The sequence below is a fragment of the Bubalus kerabau genome, chromosome 14 (genome assembly GCF_029407905.1).
Source record: "Bubalus kerabau isolate K-KA32 ecotype Philippines breed swamp buffalo chromosome 14, PCC_UOA_SB_1v2, whole genome shotgun sequence".
NCBI classification, from domain to species: Eukaryota; Metazoa; Chordata; class Mammalia; order Artiodactyla; family Bovidae; genus Bubalus; species Bubalus kerabau.
In genome coordinates this window covers 3,880,026-3,898,418 of record NC_073637.1, presented here as the reverse complement: position 1 = coordinate 3,898,418, position 18,393 = coordinate 3,880,026, and the positions used below count along the sequence as shown (strand labels likewise).

At 64.3% G+C, this 18,393-nt stretch overlaps 1 protein-coding gene and 1 pseudogene across 7 annotated transcripts in view; one reads left to right on the top strand and one right to left on the bottom strand.

Moving 5' to 3' along the window:
• The first annotated feature begins 8,003 nt into the window (after positions 1–8,003).
• On the top strand, positions 8,004–8,217 carry LOC129626544 (60S ribosomal protein L38-like; annotated as a pseudogene).
• Positions 8,218–11,504: 3,287 nt separating this feature from the next.
• Positions 11,505–18,393, bottom strand: part of JRK (Jrk helix-turn-helix protein) — a 24,687-nt gene continuing 17,798 nt past the window's right edge. For 4 of the 7 annotated variants that reach the window (XM_055545696.1, XM_055545691.1, XM_055545692.1 and 1 more), the window contains one exon: positions 11,505–18,371. In XM_055545696.1, the coding sequence (XP_055401671.1) occupies positions 15,870–17,456 (1,587 nt within the window). In that variant the 5' untranslated portion in view covers positions 17,457–18,371 and the 3' untranslated portion in view covers positions 11,505–15,869. The remainder of the gene's footprint in view (positions 18,372–18,393) is intronic. The other 3 variants (XM_055545694.1, XM_055545698.1, XM_055545693.1) reach the window with 2 other exon arrangements.

The window sequence follows — 18,393 nt, the reverse complement described above, 5'->3', positions numbered from 1 at the left end:
CGTCCCCCTGGATGCCCGAGACAGATGGCTGTGGTCCCAGGTCCTCTGCAGTTCTGCGGGCACAGGTGGCACACACTGCCTGCAGCCACGCACCACTGCCTGTCCAGACGCCTTCCCTGTGGCCAGCGCCCTCACACACACACACTGCACACTCACCCCTCCCCCACATAGACACTCATACCTCCCACCCGCCCATCCTCCCCCCATCCAGTCATCCCTGTCCACACCTACCCCCTCATGCCAGGCTCACCCGCCCCCAGCGTCTTGCTCACACGCGCGAGGGCACACGGGCGCCCACGCTGCAATCCCCCCTCTGGGCCCCCCCGGAGGCCCCTGCTGTCCTGGGAGCACCCCTCAGAGCCAAGCTGCCACCTCCTTTCCCACTCTAAGCTTTCTCCCTTAGCCAGGAGGAATGTCTCCCTGGCAGAAACTCCCCCTGAATCGTGCTCCTGGCATTTCTAATTAAAGGCAAGTGGGTGAGCAGAGAGGGAGCAGGGTGGGGAGTGGGCCAGCCACTGCCAGAACAGGAATCCCGGGGCCGGAGGCAGTAGGATGTCTGTGTGCGTGAGCGGGCCTGGTCACCGCCGCCGGAGTGGGGCCATGAGCACGCGACCACGTCTGAGGGTCCTGGTCAGGAGAAGCCTGCGGCAAGCCAGCCAGGCAGGGACTGCATGTGTGCACCTGTGTGCTCACGTGTGTGTGTGTGTACACCTGCGTGTGGCGGGGGTGCCAGAGCCAGCACCAGCGTGACCAGTGGGGGATGGCTGGTCAGCCTCAGTCTACAGAGGCCCTGTGGCCCCCAAGCCGTGGGGCGGCTGGGGCAGGAGGCTGGAGGTGGGCATCCCCTCTGTGGGCAGGAGAGCGGGTCTCAGGGCAGCCTGGCAGGTGAGCTGGCCTCGACCCCAGCCCTCGGTGGCCCCTCTGCCTGGCCTGCCGTGGGCGCGGGGGGCGTTGCACAGAGGCTGCGCTCACAAGGCCGCTGTGACAGGTGACGGGCCGCAGCCGCTGCTCCAGGAACACTTAATCGCTGCCCAATTATCGCCCCAGAAGCCCTCAGCACACCCCCGCGCTGCAGCCTCAGGCTCCATTCTCCCGCCGCCTCCGGAGAGGAGGCCTGGCCAGCTCTGTGCTTGGGGGGGCTGCCCCGGCATCCCCCGTCCTCCAGGCTGAAGGCCTCCAGCTCCAGCCCACCCAGAGCAGGCCGGCTCAGGCTGAGGAGGGGCGGGTGCAGCGGGCAGTGGGGGTGTGCAAGGACGGAGTGGGGCCCAGCCCCCCACCCCCAGCTCTCAGAGCCCGGCTGGGCGGCTGCTCCTCAGGCCTGGCAGCTCCTGAGGCCTCGCCTGCTCCGGACGGAGGTGGGTGAGCGGGGGAGGCTGGGTCTGCCCAGTGCGAGGGTCCGGGCAGCCCCCATTCCAGCCCCTGCGGGTTCTAACACCCCACCCCCAGGGCTCAGGGCTCCCAGCCCCCAGGGGCTGCTCTCCTGATGCCGAGACCCTTGTTTCAGCCCCGGGTCTCCTCACCCTCTCCAGCCAGCCACCCCCACCTCCCTGAAGCACCTGCCTTTCCAGGACTGCTCCATGATCAGGTTGACCAGGTTCCGTCCCCAGGGTGCACACCTACCTCTGCAGACCCCTCAGAGCTGGGCCCAGGCCCCACAGGCACAGGGGCACTCCTCGGTGGGGCGGGGTGGGACAGGCTGTTGGGCCCGGGCCTCCCTCCTTGCCCCTCTTCCGGGGTCTGGGGTGCGTTCCGGGAGCCAGGCTTGGCCTGCCTCTCCAGCAGGGCCTCAGCCGCCGCCCTGCAGACTCGCAGCCTCTCATCAGCCCGCAGTGTGGGCACAAGCATCTGCAGGCAGAGCTCTCACTGTCATGGACCCCCTGGGCCCAGGTCACTGCCTCCTGCGGCGGGGAGGGGGGCTGTGGAGGGAAAGCCGCGGCGTCCCCGGAGCAGCCGTCAGCCACCCACTCTCACCTGGCCCTTCCTGCCCGGCTTTGGCCTGGAGTCCAGGTGCCCGCCCTCCACGTGTGCCCGCCACCCGTCCTGCCAGCCAGTGGGGCCTCCTCCTGCCTCCTGCGCCTGCCTGCCCGTTCGTTTGGCATTCCCGGCCCAGCTGTCCCGGTGCCCACCCTGGCCAGCGCTGCTGCCGGCCCCTCGCCCTAAACCAGGTCCAAACCCAGGTCTCCCACAGTTGCTGCTTCCCTCTTGCTCAGCTGGGCACTCAGAACCGAGAGCCAGGTGTGACGGGGGCCCCAGAACACTGTCCACACCCTCACAGCTGAGCCACGGAGCCCGAAGCCAGCCTGGCACAGAGCGTGTGTGTGCAATGAGTCGTGGAGCGGGCGAGATAGTGGGCCCTTCTCCCTCCCTTTCTGGTTGGGAGACAGTTGGCGGTTGCCCACGTGAACCTCGACTGTCCGTCTGTAAAGTGGGCTGATGGTGCCAGGGCCTGGGGTCCAGCGAGGCCGAGTGCTGGTCCTCTTGCCTGACCTGGTCCCCACCCGAGGACGCCCCCCTCGAGCCTCCGTTGGAGCGTCACTTCCGGGATCTGGGAGGTGGGAGGTGGCTGGAACCCCTCCCTGTGGCCCCTGGGGGGAGCGCCCATGTCCCCGGGGCAGTGGTGGGGCCAGAACACCTGCCCGGGCTCCAGCAATGAGGCCGAGCAGAGGCCCTGGGGACAGCCGGCTGCACGGCCTGGGGCTCGAGCTCAGGCAGCCAGGAGGGCACAGCTGGTCCAGCCACGGTACCGAGCCCAGCTGCGGGGGGCCGGGCCGCGGAGAGGCCGGGACAGCGGGTGGGGGCCGTGGACACGGGGGCAAAGCTGAGCCCTGGAGGAGCACGTCCACTGGGAAACGGAGGTGCAGAAAAGGGAGAGCCGCTGGGGCTGGTGGTCTCCTGCCTGGGGAGACGATCTCCCTCATCTCATGGAGGCCCTGAGCCGGAAGGCGAACGAACGGCTGGAGTCCCTCTGCTCTGCGTGCCTGCGGGGGCCTGCTGCAGCAGAGCCTCTGGGAGGGCCCAGGAGGCCAGGGCGGGAGCTCCGGGGGCTTGGGCATGGGCTGACCTGAGACAGGACTGACCCTGAGCAGGGGGCTGGGCCCAGCCTGCGGGCCGGGGTAGGCAGCCGCGCTGGACCACGTGGAGACAGGGGAAGGGGGCTGAGCTCCCCGAGCTGTGGGAGCATTTTCTTTCCTGTCCCGCCCCTCCTCCAGGGCTTCCTGTCCTCTCCCAGTTGGCAGGGTGTGTGCTACGTCCTGTCCCCGGAACAGGCAGCCTCACACACCAGACCCTCCTCCCTCCTCGCCAAGGAAAGTTCTGCATTTTCCTGACGATCCCGGCCTGACAGGGCCTCCCTGCATCCTCCAGGCCAGGGCCCGAGCAGGGGCCATGGGCAGGGCGGGGCAGGGCCCGTCCTTAAGGGACACTCTTTCCTTGCCACCCCCAGCCGTTGCACAAGGGAAGGCAAAGCCCCCAGCGAGAGGGTCCAGGGCTGCTCCAGGCCCCTCCGCAGGGAAGCTAGAGCCGGGACAGGCTGGTGAGAGGGCGTGGGGATGGTCTGCTGGCTCCCCAAGGCGCTAGGAACACGGTATGCGTCCTGCATGACCGGGGGTGGGCCCCCTCAGCACCCGCCTCCCGGGCTGAGTTTCCTCACCCACAGAGTGGGTCCAGTCATCGCTGCCCTGCTTGGCTGAGGTGAGTCAGTCAATCAAGTGGCACTTCAGTAGCATGGCTTGGCCGGCACCGAGCAATGTGGGGTGGTGGGGAGGTGCAGGTCACCCATGAAATAGGGCCACTGCCGTGACCCCCGACACAGTCCCCAGAGGACACCGGGCTGGGTGTGGCCTGAGGCATGCTGCCCATGGGGCCACTGCCCTTGGCACTGGGCCGCCAGCTGGCGGCACCTCCGCTCAGAGGGTTAGGCCCTTCAAGGAGCAGCTCTGGCGTCCAGGGTGCCTGGCGGGGAGTCGGACAGGTGGGGCCTGGGGAGCAAGGCTGTGTGGCTTTGCTGTTGGGGGCTGGAGAAGGGGGCCAGGAGGCAGAGGTGTGGGGCAGAAACACCGGCCAGGGCCGAGGACACCCCTGTGCCTGCTGCTCACTGGCCAACCCCCCACACGGCAGCTGGAGCCAAGTGTCCCCTCCGCTGGGCAGGCGCCCTGGCCGGGAGCTGGGCACCCCCTTTCCGCACCCCACCCCCACTACTCCTCAAGGCGTCTCAGGGTGGCGTCCTGCGGATCCCTTGACCCCATTGACCCCGCCATCCTTGGCGCCCTGAGGGGTGGACAGCCGTGGCAGGTGGGGAGGAGAAGGGCACTGGGCTGCTGGGCACGCTGGTCCGCACAAGGCCCCGGCCAGCCAGCTGCCCACCACACCACCTTGTTCAGGTGACGGAGGTCTGCCCAGTGTCAGAAGCTAAGCACGGAAGCTCAGCCAGGCTCACGGGGCGTCTACGTCCCAGCCCGGAGTCACCACCTCCAGGAAGGCTCCCCGGGTTCCCGGTGCATGAGCCTCGTCCACCCCGGGCCCCTGTTGGAGCCCCTGAGCGCAGCATCCTCCCACCTGTGCAGTTTGTAGGTGTGTGTGAGTGAGCGTTAGGGTGTGAGAGTGTGTCAGTGTGTCAGTGCGTGTGCTTCCTGATCTCTTTGGACGAGGCGTGCTCCTGCTGGCCGACGGCCAGGCCCTGAGCTTGCTCTGGACACATGGAGTGGACAAAACGCCCTGCTCGCTGCCCGAAGAGACTCTGCCTGCTCAGCGGTGTGCCCACACCCCAAGCGTGCTGGGGCCAGTAGCCCAGCGGGGTCCTGCGGGGCGGGGACGCCAGAGAGTGAGCAGGGCGACGGGTGCGGGGGAGGTGGGAGGGCCGCTCTGAGAGCTCATTTAGAGGGTCAGGATGAGAGCAGAGCCGGCTCCCAGGCGGGGGGCTGGGGGATTGGAATCGTGCAGCCGCCCCCTCCTCTCTGCCCACTGCGGCACAGCCGGGCTGCACACGGCCCCCACCGCCTCCCTGGACCCCCAGGGGCCCAGCAGAAACCCCGAAGGTGGCTGGGCCCTCAGCCAGGATGCGGGGTGTGCTGCCAACCGGCCCAGGGAGACGTCCCCAGAGCCGGGTGCTTCAGACGCCCGTGCCAGGGAGGGGGTGGTGGCCGCTGCTCTGCCGTGCTCTGCGTTCCCATTTACATCTCTGAGCCAGCGCAGTGCGCCAGCCTCCACCACTCAGTTCCGGGGCCATAAAAGGAGCGGGGCTGAGAATAGCTCGCTGTGACGCGGGGAGCTTCCCCACACAGGTGCAGGCGGCCGCCTGCGGGCGGAAGGCAGGCTCTGTCCCAGCTCCGCCCCCGTGCGCGGGAAACGGTGGCGGCCAGCCCGGCAGAGACCCAGGGTCCTGCCTCCATTCTCCCTGTTGCCTCTCTTTCCCTGCCCCTGGGGCTGGGGCCTGAGCCCCCTGCCCTTGAAGCCACCCGCACCACGCGCGCGACTCGTGCACGCCCCCGGTCCGGCCGAGGCCTCTCCTGAGCTCCTGATCCACAGCGGCACGCCTGGTGCAGCTGCAGGCCCCTTGCCCGACGAGGCTGGCATCGCCCCACTCCCCGCCCTGGGGTGTGGTGCCTCCCTGTCTGCTGCCGGCCTCTCAGATGCCAGTCACGGCCACAATGACCTCTGGCCCCGATCTCCACCCGGCCCATCCACGGCTCAGCCGCGCCTCCCTGGGCCTCTGTCTCCGGGGCACCATCTGTGCCCTCTGGCCCTGTGCCCGGCGTCACTGCCAGGCAGCTCTTACCAATTCTGAATAAAGGGTCTGTGCTTCTGTTCTGCCGCGGACCCCACCCGCTGCACAGCGGTCCACCTGCCAGGGCCCCCATCCTGGTTCGGGGGTCTCTCTGGAAAGAGGGTCAACATGGAAGGCGTTTGGGAGACAGGGCCTCAGTGCGTGCCGAGCATCTCCCTGCGCCTTGGAACACAGCTGGGTGCTCACTGTCACCCATTTTACAGACGGGGAGCTTGAGGTGCAGGGAGGGTAGGGGATGAGCTTGGGGAACCAGCTGGTGAGCACATGACTGAGTCTCCTGGCCCCAAGGCCGATCCCCATCCTGCCATCTGCCACCACTGGCCAGATGCAGGGTCAGGCTACCCGGTCACCCTCTGAGCCTCAGTTTCTTCAGCTGATGGGCAGGTGGCCCCTTGGAGGTTCAGGGTAAGGGGCTGATTGGCAGGACAGCCGATGCACGGCCCGTGTTCCGCGTTCTTGGTCCTGAGTTCTGTGTGCGGATCTGAAGGTGCTCCCCAGGGTGTGGGGACCACAGCAGCGGGAGGCGGGGCACTCGGGAGAGGGGCTGGTGATCCCCGTGACCTGCACACAGCATGCCTGCCTCCTGGCCTGGGGATACCGGTCCAACCCCCACAGGCCAGGGTAGATCCTGGACCCCTCGGCTCTCCCTGCCGCCCTGGCACAGCGCCCCCTCCCCGCTCCCTCCCTCCCTTTCCCGGCTGAGCTCCAGTGGGAGGGTCAGAAATAAACCAACATGGTCGAGGAGTGCACAGCCCAGACCATCACGGGCACCCCCACCCTCCCCCCACTGCATGGGTTCTCCTCAACACACACTTGCCCCTCCCTGGCCACACAGCCTGGGGGTCAGGGCCCTGCTGGGGTTGGGCAGCACGTCAGAGGACGGGCCCCTGAGAGAGGGGCTGGGCCCGGGGCCAGGGCCTGAGGGCGCAGGCCAGGCTGGGCCAGCTGTCCCGGGCTGGGTGCCGCCCGCCCACCGGCTCTGGGAGCAAGCCTGTCCCCACCCACCCGAGTGCTGGCCCCGGCCCATGACCGCCCTGTGGACAGGGTGCTCCCTGAGGGGAGGGAGCCCTAGGACCCCTCAGGTCTCGGGTGGAGGCTCTCCCTGCCCTGCTGGGGCCGCCGCACCTCCCCCCACCCCCGCCTCTGTGTGGCACCCACTGGCCCCAGCCCCCCAGTCCTCCTGCAGACAGTGGTCATTGTTGGCGCATCCTTGTCCACCTCGAAGGAGGCCAGCCCTCCTGGGGGCGCCTGGGCTGGGGCTGGGGAAGAACCCTGGGGGTGCTGGAGAGGAGGGGAGCAGGAGGGCCCAGGTATGGCCTCTGGGGGCAGTTGTCCATTCCCCAACCCAAGGTGAGGATAGGGTCCAGCGCCCTGGGTTGCCCCCACCCTCTCCAGCCTCAGTGCCCCATGTCCACAGATACAGACCATCTGAGCTGAGAAGCGGGGCCTTTCCACAGACCCCCGGCCCCCGCGGCAGGCCTGAGGGCCACTCCTCTAAGGGCCCTGAACAGACCACCTCCTGGCGGGGGTCTGCACCAGCTCCCCACCCTCGGCCCTGACAGTGCCGCCCACCCCAGAACCAGGCTGTCCTGGGGCCCCATGTGCCCCCACAGGGGTGCCTCAGGGGCTTGGCTCCCTCAGGGTTGGGGTAGAGCCTGGGGATCTGGGGAGCCAGACGGCGGCCCCACCCCTGCAGGGTCAGGACCCCCAAGTGTGGCCCTCCTTCCCAGGCCCTGCTCCCCACCCAGCTCAGCCTGGGACCTATCTGAGCCAGCCCATCACCAGAGCGGACTCGTCCGCCCAGGAGCTTAGCACCCACTGCCCGTGTCCACAGGCAGGAGCAGCGTGGGGAGCCGTCCATCTCCAGCCACCCCAGCCCCTGCCAGGGGAGCTGGGTGGAAGCAGGCCCTCCATCTACCATCTAAGCACCGTCTGAGGAGCTGTGCCCCCTGGACTGGGCAGGCAGACTTTCCTAGATAAACATAAAATGCCATGTCAGGAGCCCGCAGCATCTCAGTGTCTCCCCTGGCAATATGAGAGGGAGCCTGGGGAGGCAGGAGGTGGCTTCCTGGAGAGCCATCCCAGACAGGCCTGCAGGCTTACCCACCACGTGTGGTCCCTGGTGCCACCCTCAGCAGGAGGCATTCATTTAAGATGCATGGCCCAGGCTGTCTTTGCTTCTTGTCCCTTGACGTTGCAGTCGCGCGCCCTGCTTGTCACTATGCCCTGCAAAATTGAGGAAATCAAGGACTTCCTGCTCATGGCCTGACGCAAGGACGCCAGGTCTGTCAAGATCAAGAAAAATAAGGATAATGTGAAGCTGAAATTTTGATGCAGCAGATACCTTTACACCTTGGGTCATCACAAACAAAGAGAAGGCAGAGAAGCTGAAGTAGTCCCTGCTCCCAGGTTTGGCAGTGAAGGAGCTGAAATGAACCACGTATGCTGCTTTGAACTGTATTAAAAATTTTTAAATTCTCAAAAAAAAAAAAAAAGATCCACAGCCCACAGTCCAGGCTCTGAATTCCAAGTGTCCCACTTGTAAGTTGTGTACTCACTGTCACTCCACTCTCTCCATGGCCAGCACCACCACCAGCAGCACCATCACCACCACCAGCACCATCATCACCACCATCACTGTCATCACCATCTCTACCACCACCACCACCATCATCATCACCGTCACCACCACCACCATCAGCACCGTCACCACCATCATCACCACCACCACCACTACCATCAGCACCACCACCACCATCACCGTCACCACCACCACCACCATCATCACCGTCACCACCACCACCAGCACCATCACCGTCACCACCACCACCATCATCACCGTCACCACCACCACCACCATCATCACCGTCACCACCACCACCACCATCATCACCGTCACCACCACCACCACCATCATCACCGTCACCACCACCACCATCACCGTCACCACCACCACCAGCACCATCACCGTCACCACCACCACCATCATCACCGTCACCACCACCACCACCATCATCACCGTCACCACCACCACCACCATCATCACCGTCACCACCACCACCACCATCAGCACCGTCACCACCATCACCACCACCATCACCACCACCATCACCACCACCACCACCACCAGTACTATCACCATCACCACCATCACCCTCACCATTCCCAGTGGGAGTCAGTTCAGGTCCCTGTAACAAAACACCACTGACTGGGCAGCTTAAACAACATTTCTTTCTTTCTCGCAGCTCTGGAGGCTGGCAAGTCCAAGATCAGGGTGTCAGTCCATCAGGTTTCTAGTGAGAATTCTCTTGGCTGGTAGATGGCTATCTTCTTGAAGTGTTCTCACAAGGCCCTTTCTTGGTTTGTGAGAAAGGGGAATTGAGAGCCATCATCCTCTTCTGATATAGGCATTAGTCCTATTGGAAAAGGGCCCCACTCTTATGACATTATCTAACTTCAATTACCTCCTGAAAGCCCTATCTCTGAACACTGTCATGCTGGGGGCTTCATCATACGAATGGGGGAGGGACACAGATCAGTTCACATCACCTGCCATCCTCAACATCGCCACCACCGATACAACCACCATCTCGCCAACCACCACACCATTGACACCGTGCATTCCTCGTTGCCCCATGCCCACCACCTTCATCCCCGCCTTCTTCCATCCAGGTGCTCTAACTGCACCACAAACAGGGTGGCTTGCAAGCTGCAGAAATTAATTCCTCACCATTGTGGAAGCTGGAAATCCCAGATCAGGGTGCCGGAGTGGCTGGGTTCTGGTGAAAGCCCTCCTGGCTGAGGACGGCAGACCTTGCTGCATCCTCACATGACCCAAGAGGCGAGGGGCCCTCTGGGGTCTCTCTTTTAAGGGCGTTAATCCAATTCAAGGCTCCACCTGATCACCTCTCAAAGCCCCCGCCTCCCAACACCATCAGCTGGGGGGTTAGAATTTCAGTTAAATTGGGGTGGGGGGGGCGTATGCAAACATCCAGACCACAGCAACCCCATCACCAGCGTCTTCATCCAGCACCACAACCGGTCGTCTCTGCCACAACCACCACTAACCACCATCCTCACCAGCATCACCGTGTCCGGAGCCTCACTGCCAAGTGGCACCACACCTCCTGGCCAGGCCCCCTTCCTGGACGGCGGGGCAGGTCAGACACCTGAGGCCAGTGGACAGCAGCCAGCCAAGGCCTCGTGCCGTCCACTGAGGAGCCTCCCAAGGACAGCTGGACTCCATTTTCCTAATTAGGGAATGTCGGCCAGTGGAGCGGCGGGCTCACTGAGCGCGCCAGTGACATCACTACTCTGCTTTATTAATAAAAGGGGGAGACGGACGCCCACTCACTGGAGACTGCAGCTGAGCCTCCTCTGAGGAGAACCATCGGGCCCACGCTGTTTCCTGAGCTAACAGATGCCTCCTTAGACCCTCTGGCTGCCCCTGGCCCTTTCGCTGCAGGGGGGTGCCTCAGCTCTTGACGAGCTGCTGGCCCGGCTGCAGGGCTGCTGCTCGGAATGGGGGGAGGTGGAGAGTGTGCCTGGGGGCCCGGGGCCAGAACCTGCACCCAGACTCCCTTGCATGTGCTCCAGAGGTCCTGATCTGGAGATAGGGAGCAGGGCCTCCTCCAAGGCTTACTGGGAAGCCACAGAGATGTGGGCAAGTCAACACAGGCTTCCACCCTGCCAGGTTCAGACATAGAACACAGCGTCTCCAACACAGGGAGCCCTGCCTGCCCTCAGTGGTGGCCAGTGTCTCGGCACCTGGAGGCCTGAGCTCACGCTGCAGCCTTGGGGGACAAGGGCACAAAGCCTGCCCTTCGCCTGCTCCCCTGCCCCTTGTTCCTCATGCCTGTCCTCTGGGCCCCACCCTCAAAGTCACGGTACCAGAGCCTGCAGAGGGACCCCCATGGGTGAGTCCCATGCTGCCCTGGGCACCATGGTCCCCCTCCTCCAGGACGCCAGCCTTTTGCTCTCCAGGTCCCTTCTGTCCTCCCAGCGCCCCACTCTGGGAAGCTCCCCCAGGCCCTGGGCTGCAGGCTGTCTGGACAGGGCTGGCTGGCTGCAGGCCCCGGAGCGAGCACAGGGTCAGGTTGGACAGGGAAGTCTCCGGTCTTGAAGGATGCCTCCAGCAGGCTCTCTGGGCTCCTCCCACTCCAGGACCTACAGCCTCCTGACTCCTGCAGCCAGAGATGACTGGCCTCAGCTGGACTGGGAAGAGCCCAGGACCCCAGCAAGGGATGGGCAGAGGCAGGACAGGCCGCTGCCGGAGGACGGGGCTGCTCTGGAGGGGCCCTGACCCTGGCTCGGGTGTGTGCCTGCCAATGCGGGACACAGAGGGGCCTGGCACAGCCCTGAGGCGCCCCCAGGAGCTGCCTGAATGCACGGGGGTCTGCCCTGGGGGAAGCCCAGCTCTGACATTCACACCTCTCCCACCTGCCATGAGTCAGCCACACAGTCACTCTCCACCCCCGGGACCACTGTCAGCAGGGCCTGGAGCCAGGGCAGAGGCGGGGGTGAGGGGGTGGGGGTGGGGGCGTGTGTGGTCACAGAGAGTGCCATGTCACACGTTGGGGAGGAGGGGCGAGGTCACAAAGCTCTCACCTTCCCCCTGGGCACGAGTGAGTCCCACACATGGTTCCAGGCTCCCTGGTCTTGCCCTCCTTGGAAGCTGAGAGAGCACACGAGCCAGAGTGGGGGCTCAGCCTGCAACCAGGGTCAGGACGCAGGAGTGGGGCCAAGGACTGGGGCTCAGTGAGGGACCAGTGTCAGGGTTCACCCAGGCCATGCACAGCAAACCCCTGGCTGCTCAGGAACCCTCCAGCTCCTTCAAGGTTCTAGGCTGGGGCTGCCTGCACTCCCTCGAGTTCCCCAGAAGGTGCTACACAGCCCCCAGGGACAGACAAAGCAAGCTCCTTGTCTGAAAGGGTCTGTGGGGCTGTTACAACTCCTGGCGGCTTCCACATCCACACACGCCCTGTCCCCAGGCCAGGAGACCATCCCTCAAGAGGGTGTGGCAGAGGGGTGACCACACGTCACAGCCTGGCCTGTGGGAGGGGAGGGGCAGCCAGTGATGCCCAGACTCCAGCCACCACCCGGGGCCCTCTGCTGGGCCTCTGGCCTCTCCTCACTCTGTCCTGCAGGCCAGTTCCAGGTCCAGGCCTTATTGCTGGGCTTGTGCGCCTGCTAACACTGCCAGAACGATGTGGCCACCCTCCACCGAGCCTGGCGTCTCCAGCCCTCCCTCCCGGCACTGCCCAAGGAGGCCCTCCTGCCCCAGGCCCACAGAGGTGGGCACACCGACTGGTAAGCCCGTGGTCGGCAGCGGGCCTCAGGACGCCTCTGTGAAATGGGGCCGTCATTAGGACCGTCCACCCGCCTGGACTGGCCTTCTCCACCCTCAAGGGCTGTGCGCCCAGCAAGCCTGGGTGGGTGGGTGGGAGGCGGCAGGCACTCCAGCCGAGATGGAGGCCCAGGCTGCTGCCCCAGCCAGTCTCCAGGTCCGGGTGGTGAGTGAGACCATCCCACACTGCTCTGAGACCACCCGGGCCCCCAGGCTCACTCTCTACCTCCCCCCATCCCGAGCAGCAGGCCTGCAGCTGGGCCAGCAGCTCCTCAAGAGCCGAGGCCCCTCCTGCAGCGCAAGGGCCTGTTCTTTGGATGGCATCATCTCTCAAGCACTATCAAGATCACGCTTTCTCCCACGAGTTCACATCTACTGCTGGGCCCTCTGGCCAATCTGTCATGTTACAGTACCTTTCAATGCCAGGATTTCCACGTTTTTAAAAACAGCTTTTTATTTATCATCTTTTTACTGATTTTCTCTACTTACTATTTTCCTTTCCCCCATTTCCTTCTTCAATCGTGGTTTCCTCTAGTTCTCTGACTGCATCTGTAATGATCAATTTGAAGTCTTTTGCTGTTAAAGCCCCCCTCTCCGTCACCTGCGTTTTAGGAGCATGGTATGTGGCCGTGTTTCCCTGCTTCTCTGTATGTTCGTAACGTTAGATTGGAAACTGGTCCTTTTAGGTAATGTGTCATACCAGCTCTGGGTACTGGTCACCCCAGACTGGGACTTGCCTTCTCTGCTTTGTGTCTTGCTGGCTGGCTCTTCTTAGGGGCTTCCCGTCCCTGACAGAGGCTCTGATGCTCCTTCCCAGGGGCACGGCCTCAGGAAGGCCCATGATCCCACCCACCCCACTCCATGGCAGTGATTTTGGCAAAGCTCTGGCTGTGTGGTCCCTGCCTGCACCCAGCAGTTAAACTCCACTCACAGCTGGCCAACTGCTGTTTTCAACAATGCCCTGGGCAGAAGCTGCTTCTCAGACCAATCCCATTGCACCTGGCCCCTCTGAAGCAGATACTGAGGTCAGTGCTGGGGATTCCCCTGACCCCAGGGGGCCTGCGGTCCAGTCTCTCTCCATGACGTCCGTCTCTTGCGAGCACGCTGGGGTGGGCCCCGCCGCGCTCTGCAGGAAACACGGTCAGCTCCAGCAGCAGTAGCGGCGCTCCTGCAGGACCAGCCCGCTTCTCCCCGGCGAAGACCTCTGAGCACGCTCGCTGCTGGCGGTGAGTGACGGCTGAGTGCTGCGAGGAGGGGGCAGCGGTCCAGGCCTCCGGGGCCAGCCCCCCAGCGTGGAACCGCCACACGGCTCACCCCGGGCACCTCAGCAGTCTGCCTGCGTCTTTGTGGAGACAGCAGTGGAGAATGTGACTCATGGACAGCGCGGCCCCCCAGAAGCCCTTCTTGGGAGACCTGTGCTCCATGGAAGCAGGTCAGGAGCTGTCTGACCACCCTTGGGCCTCCAGATGAGCTCGATGCCCAGCACACAGCAGGTACTCAGGAACGCTACGCCCTGTGCTGGAAGCACACTTATGCACCAAGGAAACCCACTGCAGCTGGTGTCTGTGCAGCTGCTGGGCAGGCCCTCGGGGGTGGGTCCTGCTTGCCCTGTGCCATGGCCTCCCAGGAACAGAAGCAGCGCGAGTCCCTTCCTCCAACCCCCCTCCTTCCAGAAATATCTGGCTACTATGGCCTCGAGCTGCCTCCAAGGGGCTCTGGCTCCACCCCAGGGAAGCCTGGCTGACAGGTCCAAGCAGGAGCTGCAACCAGCTGCCTTTCTGTCCTGCACCCACCCACCCATCAACCCCCCTGCCCCCATCACCCCGGCCATCAGAGCTGTGGGTGCGCAGGGCAGGGCCTCCTGCTTCCCACCGCCAGCAGGAAATGCAGGTGAGGTGGGCGGTTCACCTCGACCCTGCAGGCCAGATCAGCCTTCTCCATCTGCACAGCCTCCAGGGCCTCCCACACTGAAGGTCTAACCAGACCCCCGAGGCCCAGTGCAACAGGGGAGCAGTGGTTCGAGAAGGAGCACCAAGGACAAGCTCCCTCGGCCAGTGGTGACGGCTGCTTACTGACCGGCCATGACACAGTGGGGACGGGAGCAGGCTGTGTGGGCAGGATGAGAATCCGGCCCGGGGGCTACGTCTGGTGGGGACCAAGCACCCACAGGGGCCTAGGAAGCTGGCCCACCCCCAGAACCGTCCTGCGGCTCCAGGCCGCTGGACTGGGGCTGGCCGTGGGGAGGGAGGGTCTCCGTGTGTCCATCCCTCACGTCCAGGCTGCCGCCCTGACATCTGACCCTGCTACACGCCCACAGCACAGGGGACACCCGAGTCCAGAAGGGGTGCGAGTGCACGCCGCACAGCTGTTGCCCCCACACGTGCGGGAGACCGACGTGACGGCTCAGCAGGAGGCGGTCTGGCCCAAAGAATCGGCAACGCCACTTTGAAAATGACCTCTGCTTGTTTCACAATCTTCACACACGCGCTTTCAGCAGGAAGCACGGCTCACAGAGCGGTGGCAGGCCAGCCGTGACTGTCACCTCAGTGTTTGGAAGGATGCAAGGACCAGAGAAACAACCACAAACCAAACCCTCGCCTCCCCTCGGCTCTTGCAGGAACAAGGGTGTCTCAGTGCGATAAATAACAGGAATGAAAACTGTGTGCTCAATCAGCTGCCCAAGAAGCGGTGAACAGAAGGCAAATGCTGAAGAGCCCAGAAAAGGATGCCCACTTCCGGTTCATTCAAAGAGGGCGGCCAGGCTGCCCAGGGGTGCTCCATCCGGTCATGAGTGACCAGGGGCTCTCTGTCTGGTGATAAGGGACCAGGCTGGCCAGGGGCGCTCTGTCTGGTGACGAGCGATGCAGAACGGAGGCATCAGAAGCGATGCAGGGAGCACAGCGAGTCTCCTGGTACGGGTCTTTACAAGAGCGGCCCCCACAGTCAGCTTTCCCCACATGAATCACTATGGGGCCAATAGCTCAAAATGAGAGTTCCGACGCTGCTAGGCATCTGAGCGGCTCCTTTTACTGTTCTTGTCACATCACCTAAGACTAACTTCTGAACGTCTGGTCCAGGTTTACTAATGCAGAGGCTGTAAATGGGAAGTTCTAGGGACTGAGGGACTGTGGACCACATACAGGACTTGGAGCCAAGATGCTCAAAACACTGGCAGTGACCTGGGGCCCCACACTACGGCAATGGGCTCCCCAGTGGCCCACTCCTGCTGGCTCTAACAACTCTACCATTGCATCCTGGGGCCCGAGGCCCAGGGCAACATGGAAGTGAGGCTCGCTCTGCCAGGACAGCTGACGACTGACGTGGGGACAGGGCCTGCAATGCCACAGGCAGGGGCCACCCGGACTCTCATTCACAATCAAGTCCCACCCTTGGTGACCTGCCTGACCCAGGGCTGGCCCCCAGACCTGCAGACAGCCCCAGGGCGCGAGCAGGGGGCCCTCGGGAAGTGTCAGCCCCATCAAGCAGCAGTGGGGACCGCAGTCAGTTGGCTTCCCTGCTTGGACAGACAGACGTCCCTACCCTTGCACACTGCAAGGCTCAGGCAGCGAATACAAGCTGGGTGGTGGCCCCTGGAGGTTCTGGGACATTTCGGGTCTGGGTGGGCCCTTCAGGAAGACCTCCTCGCACTCAGGTGGCAGGACAGAGCACACGGCAAAACCTCGACGGGGCAGGCTGTTCCAAGAAACGTGACCCTGAGACCACAGGTCAGGCCTCACTGCCTCAGGCCTCGCCGGCCGTGGACGAGCCGGGCAGTGGGGAGCAAGGCTGGGTGCCGCGAGGCCCAGGGCGCTCCCAGGGCGCCTCGAGCTTGACCGTGGCTGCGGGGGCCCTGCGCCGCTGCGCCTGCCACTGCCTGCTGAACACGGAGCGCAGTGCGCGCAGCTGGCCCAGCTCCTGCGCCGAGAAGCAGGGCTGTGCCTCTGCGAAGCGCACCACGGCATCGAAGGACACCGCCGCCTGCTCCCAGGCCACCCTGTCCACCCCCCTAGCCTCTGCTGGCTCCAGGCTCCCCGAGGCCGCACTCCCGAGGCGGGCCGGGGCGCCTGCTGTGAGCCCGGGGGTTTGCGTGAAGGCCTGGTCAGGGGGCTTAGTCCTGAGCCGCTCAGGCTCCTCCTCGGAGGATGAGCCCTCCGTGAGTGCAGCCTCAGGCCACAGCTTCCTCCAGGCCCGGCTGAGGACGGCGCCTGGCACCGCGTCCCAGGCGCAGGCCACGTCGAGCACGGCGTCGTGCACACTGCAGCGGGGGGCCAAGGCCTGCAGCCTGCCGCGGGGCGTGACGAAGTTCCTCATGAAGTCCCTCCGAATGCCCTGGTCCATGGGCTGGAGCAGGGCGGTGACGCTGGCGGGCAGGAAGATGGTGAACACGTTCTCCGAGGCCAACTCAGCCTCGCGCGGGTGCGCCCGGGACCCGTCCAGGAGGAGGATGGCCTTGCTGTCCTCTGGCAGGGCCATAGCTCGGAAGTGCTCCTTCACTGCGGGCACGAAGATGTGATGGAACCAGTCAGCAAAAATCTCCTTGTCCACCCAGGCGCTGCCTTGGGCCTTGTACACAACGGGCAGGTGCTGGAGGCCCTGCACAGCCTTGGGGCTGCCCCATTTCCCGACCACCAAGGGTTTGATCCTGTGGGAGCCCGTGGCATTGGCGCACATGAGGACGGTCAGCCGGTCCTTGCTCTGTGTGGGGCCAGGCGCCGGCCCGCCCTCCGGGCTGGGGCTGGGGGAGCAGCGCCAGAAGAGGCCGGTCTCGTCGGCGTTGTAGACCTGCTCCGGGGACAGGCCGTGCTCGGCGGTTAAGCTCCGGAAGAACCCGCAGAACTGCTCTGCTGCCTGCTGGTCAGCCGCCTGCTTCTCACTGGACGCATCCAGCTTCTTGATGCCGTGTCTGGCCTTAAAGCGCCAGAGCCAGCCGCCAGAAAACACGCAGGGCTCGGTCAGCTGCATCTGCTCGTAGAAGTCCTTGGCCTTTTCGATGAGCATGGGGCCCGAGACGGGCACGCCCTCGGACCGCTTCACCAGGAACCACTCGTACAGCACGCGGTCCAGGTGCTCGAGCTTGGGCGTGTGCAGGGTGCGGCGCTGCGCCAGCGCCTTGTCCGAGTCAGAGCTGGCGAAGAAGCGGAGCAGCTGGGCCTTGTGGGCCCTGATGTCGTACAAGGTGGACATGCCCACGTTGTACTCCTGCATCAGCGCCCGCCTGCTCTCACCCTTCTCCAGGCGCCGGCAGATGTCCATCTTCTCCTTCAGGGTCAGCACCACCCTCTTGCGCTTCTCCCCAGGGCTCCGCCCGGCAGCCGGCTTGGAGGCCATGAGGAGGGGGCTCGTCCCAGCCGAGGGGTCGCGCCTGGGCAGGGGCTGGTGGCCTTCCTGCCTCTTCCTCCCCCACCCTCGCCTGCTGGCGCTGACGAGGGCCAGCACAAGTCAGGGCCCCTTCTTGGCTCCTCTCTCCAGCTCCAGCAGCTTCCCAACCCTCTCTGCAGGGGGACCAGCGTCAGCCACCCTGGGTGTTCCCACGGCTGGACCTCCGGCCTTCTCTGCAGGGATGGTGGCAGCGACTCCCCTCAAACATGGACCGGAGAGTAGAGGGCCCTTGGGAGCTGGTTTCCAGCTAATCGAGGTCTCGCCGCCTGAGCCATGGGGGTCTCTCTCTCGCACATGGTGCTTTATCAGCTGGAAAGCAAAAGGGGGAAGAAAGAGAAACATTACAGGGCACGTGCCTCGGCCTCGCAAGCACGGCCTCGGCACTTTACCTGCGCTGAAGCAGCCACTGGCGGGGTCGGGGGGACAATGAAGAGTGCTGCTGGCGGTGACGCAAGAAGAGGCCAGCTCAGGGGCTACCGGGCTCACTGGCTCTTCTCAGCTTCCACAGTGACCTTGGAGTCGCTCGCTACAGCTCCAAACTAAAAGTGGCTGTCGGGTGCAATCTGATCTCCCAGGAAAACGTGACGGGTGAGGCTACTGAACGAAGCTGGGATATCACCAAGCGCTGGGACCCGAGGGCCACGTCCCACATCCAGACTCAACTTTCCCACCACAATTGCTCACCAGGCCACCTGACATGAGCGCCTTCATAAAACCCTCGTTCCTTCAAGAGCGGCTGAGGCAGGGGCAAAGGAGCTGCAGTGGGCAGGGATTCCTCTAGGAGTCTGGGGCTGCGGAGCCTGCAAGCCTCTTCAGAAACAAGTCCCTCAAGCCCTCTCTTCAAGAGCAGGCCACAAACTCCTTCTAGAAAGATAAGCTCAGTGGG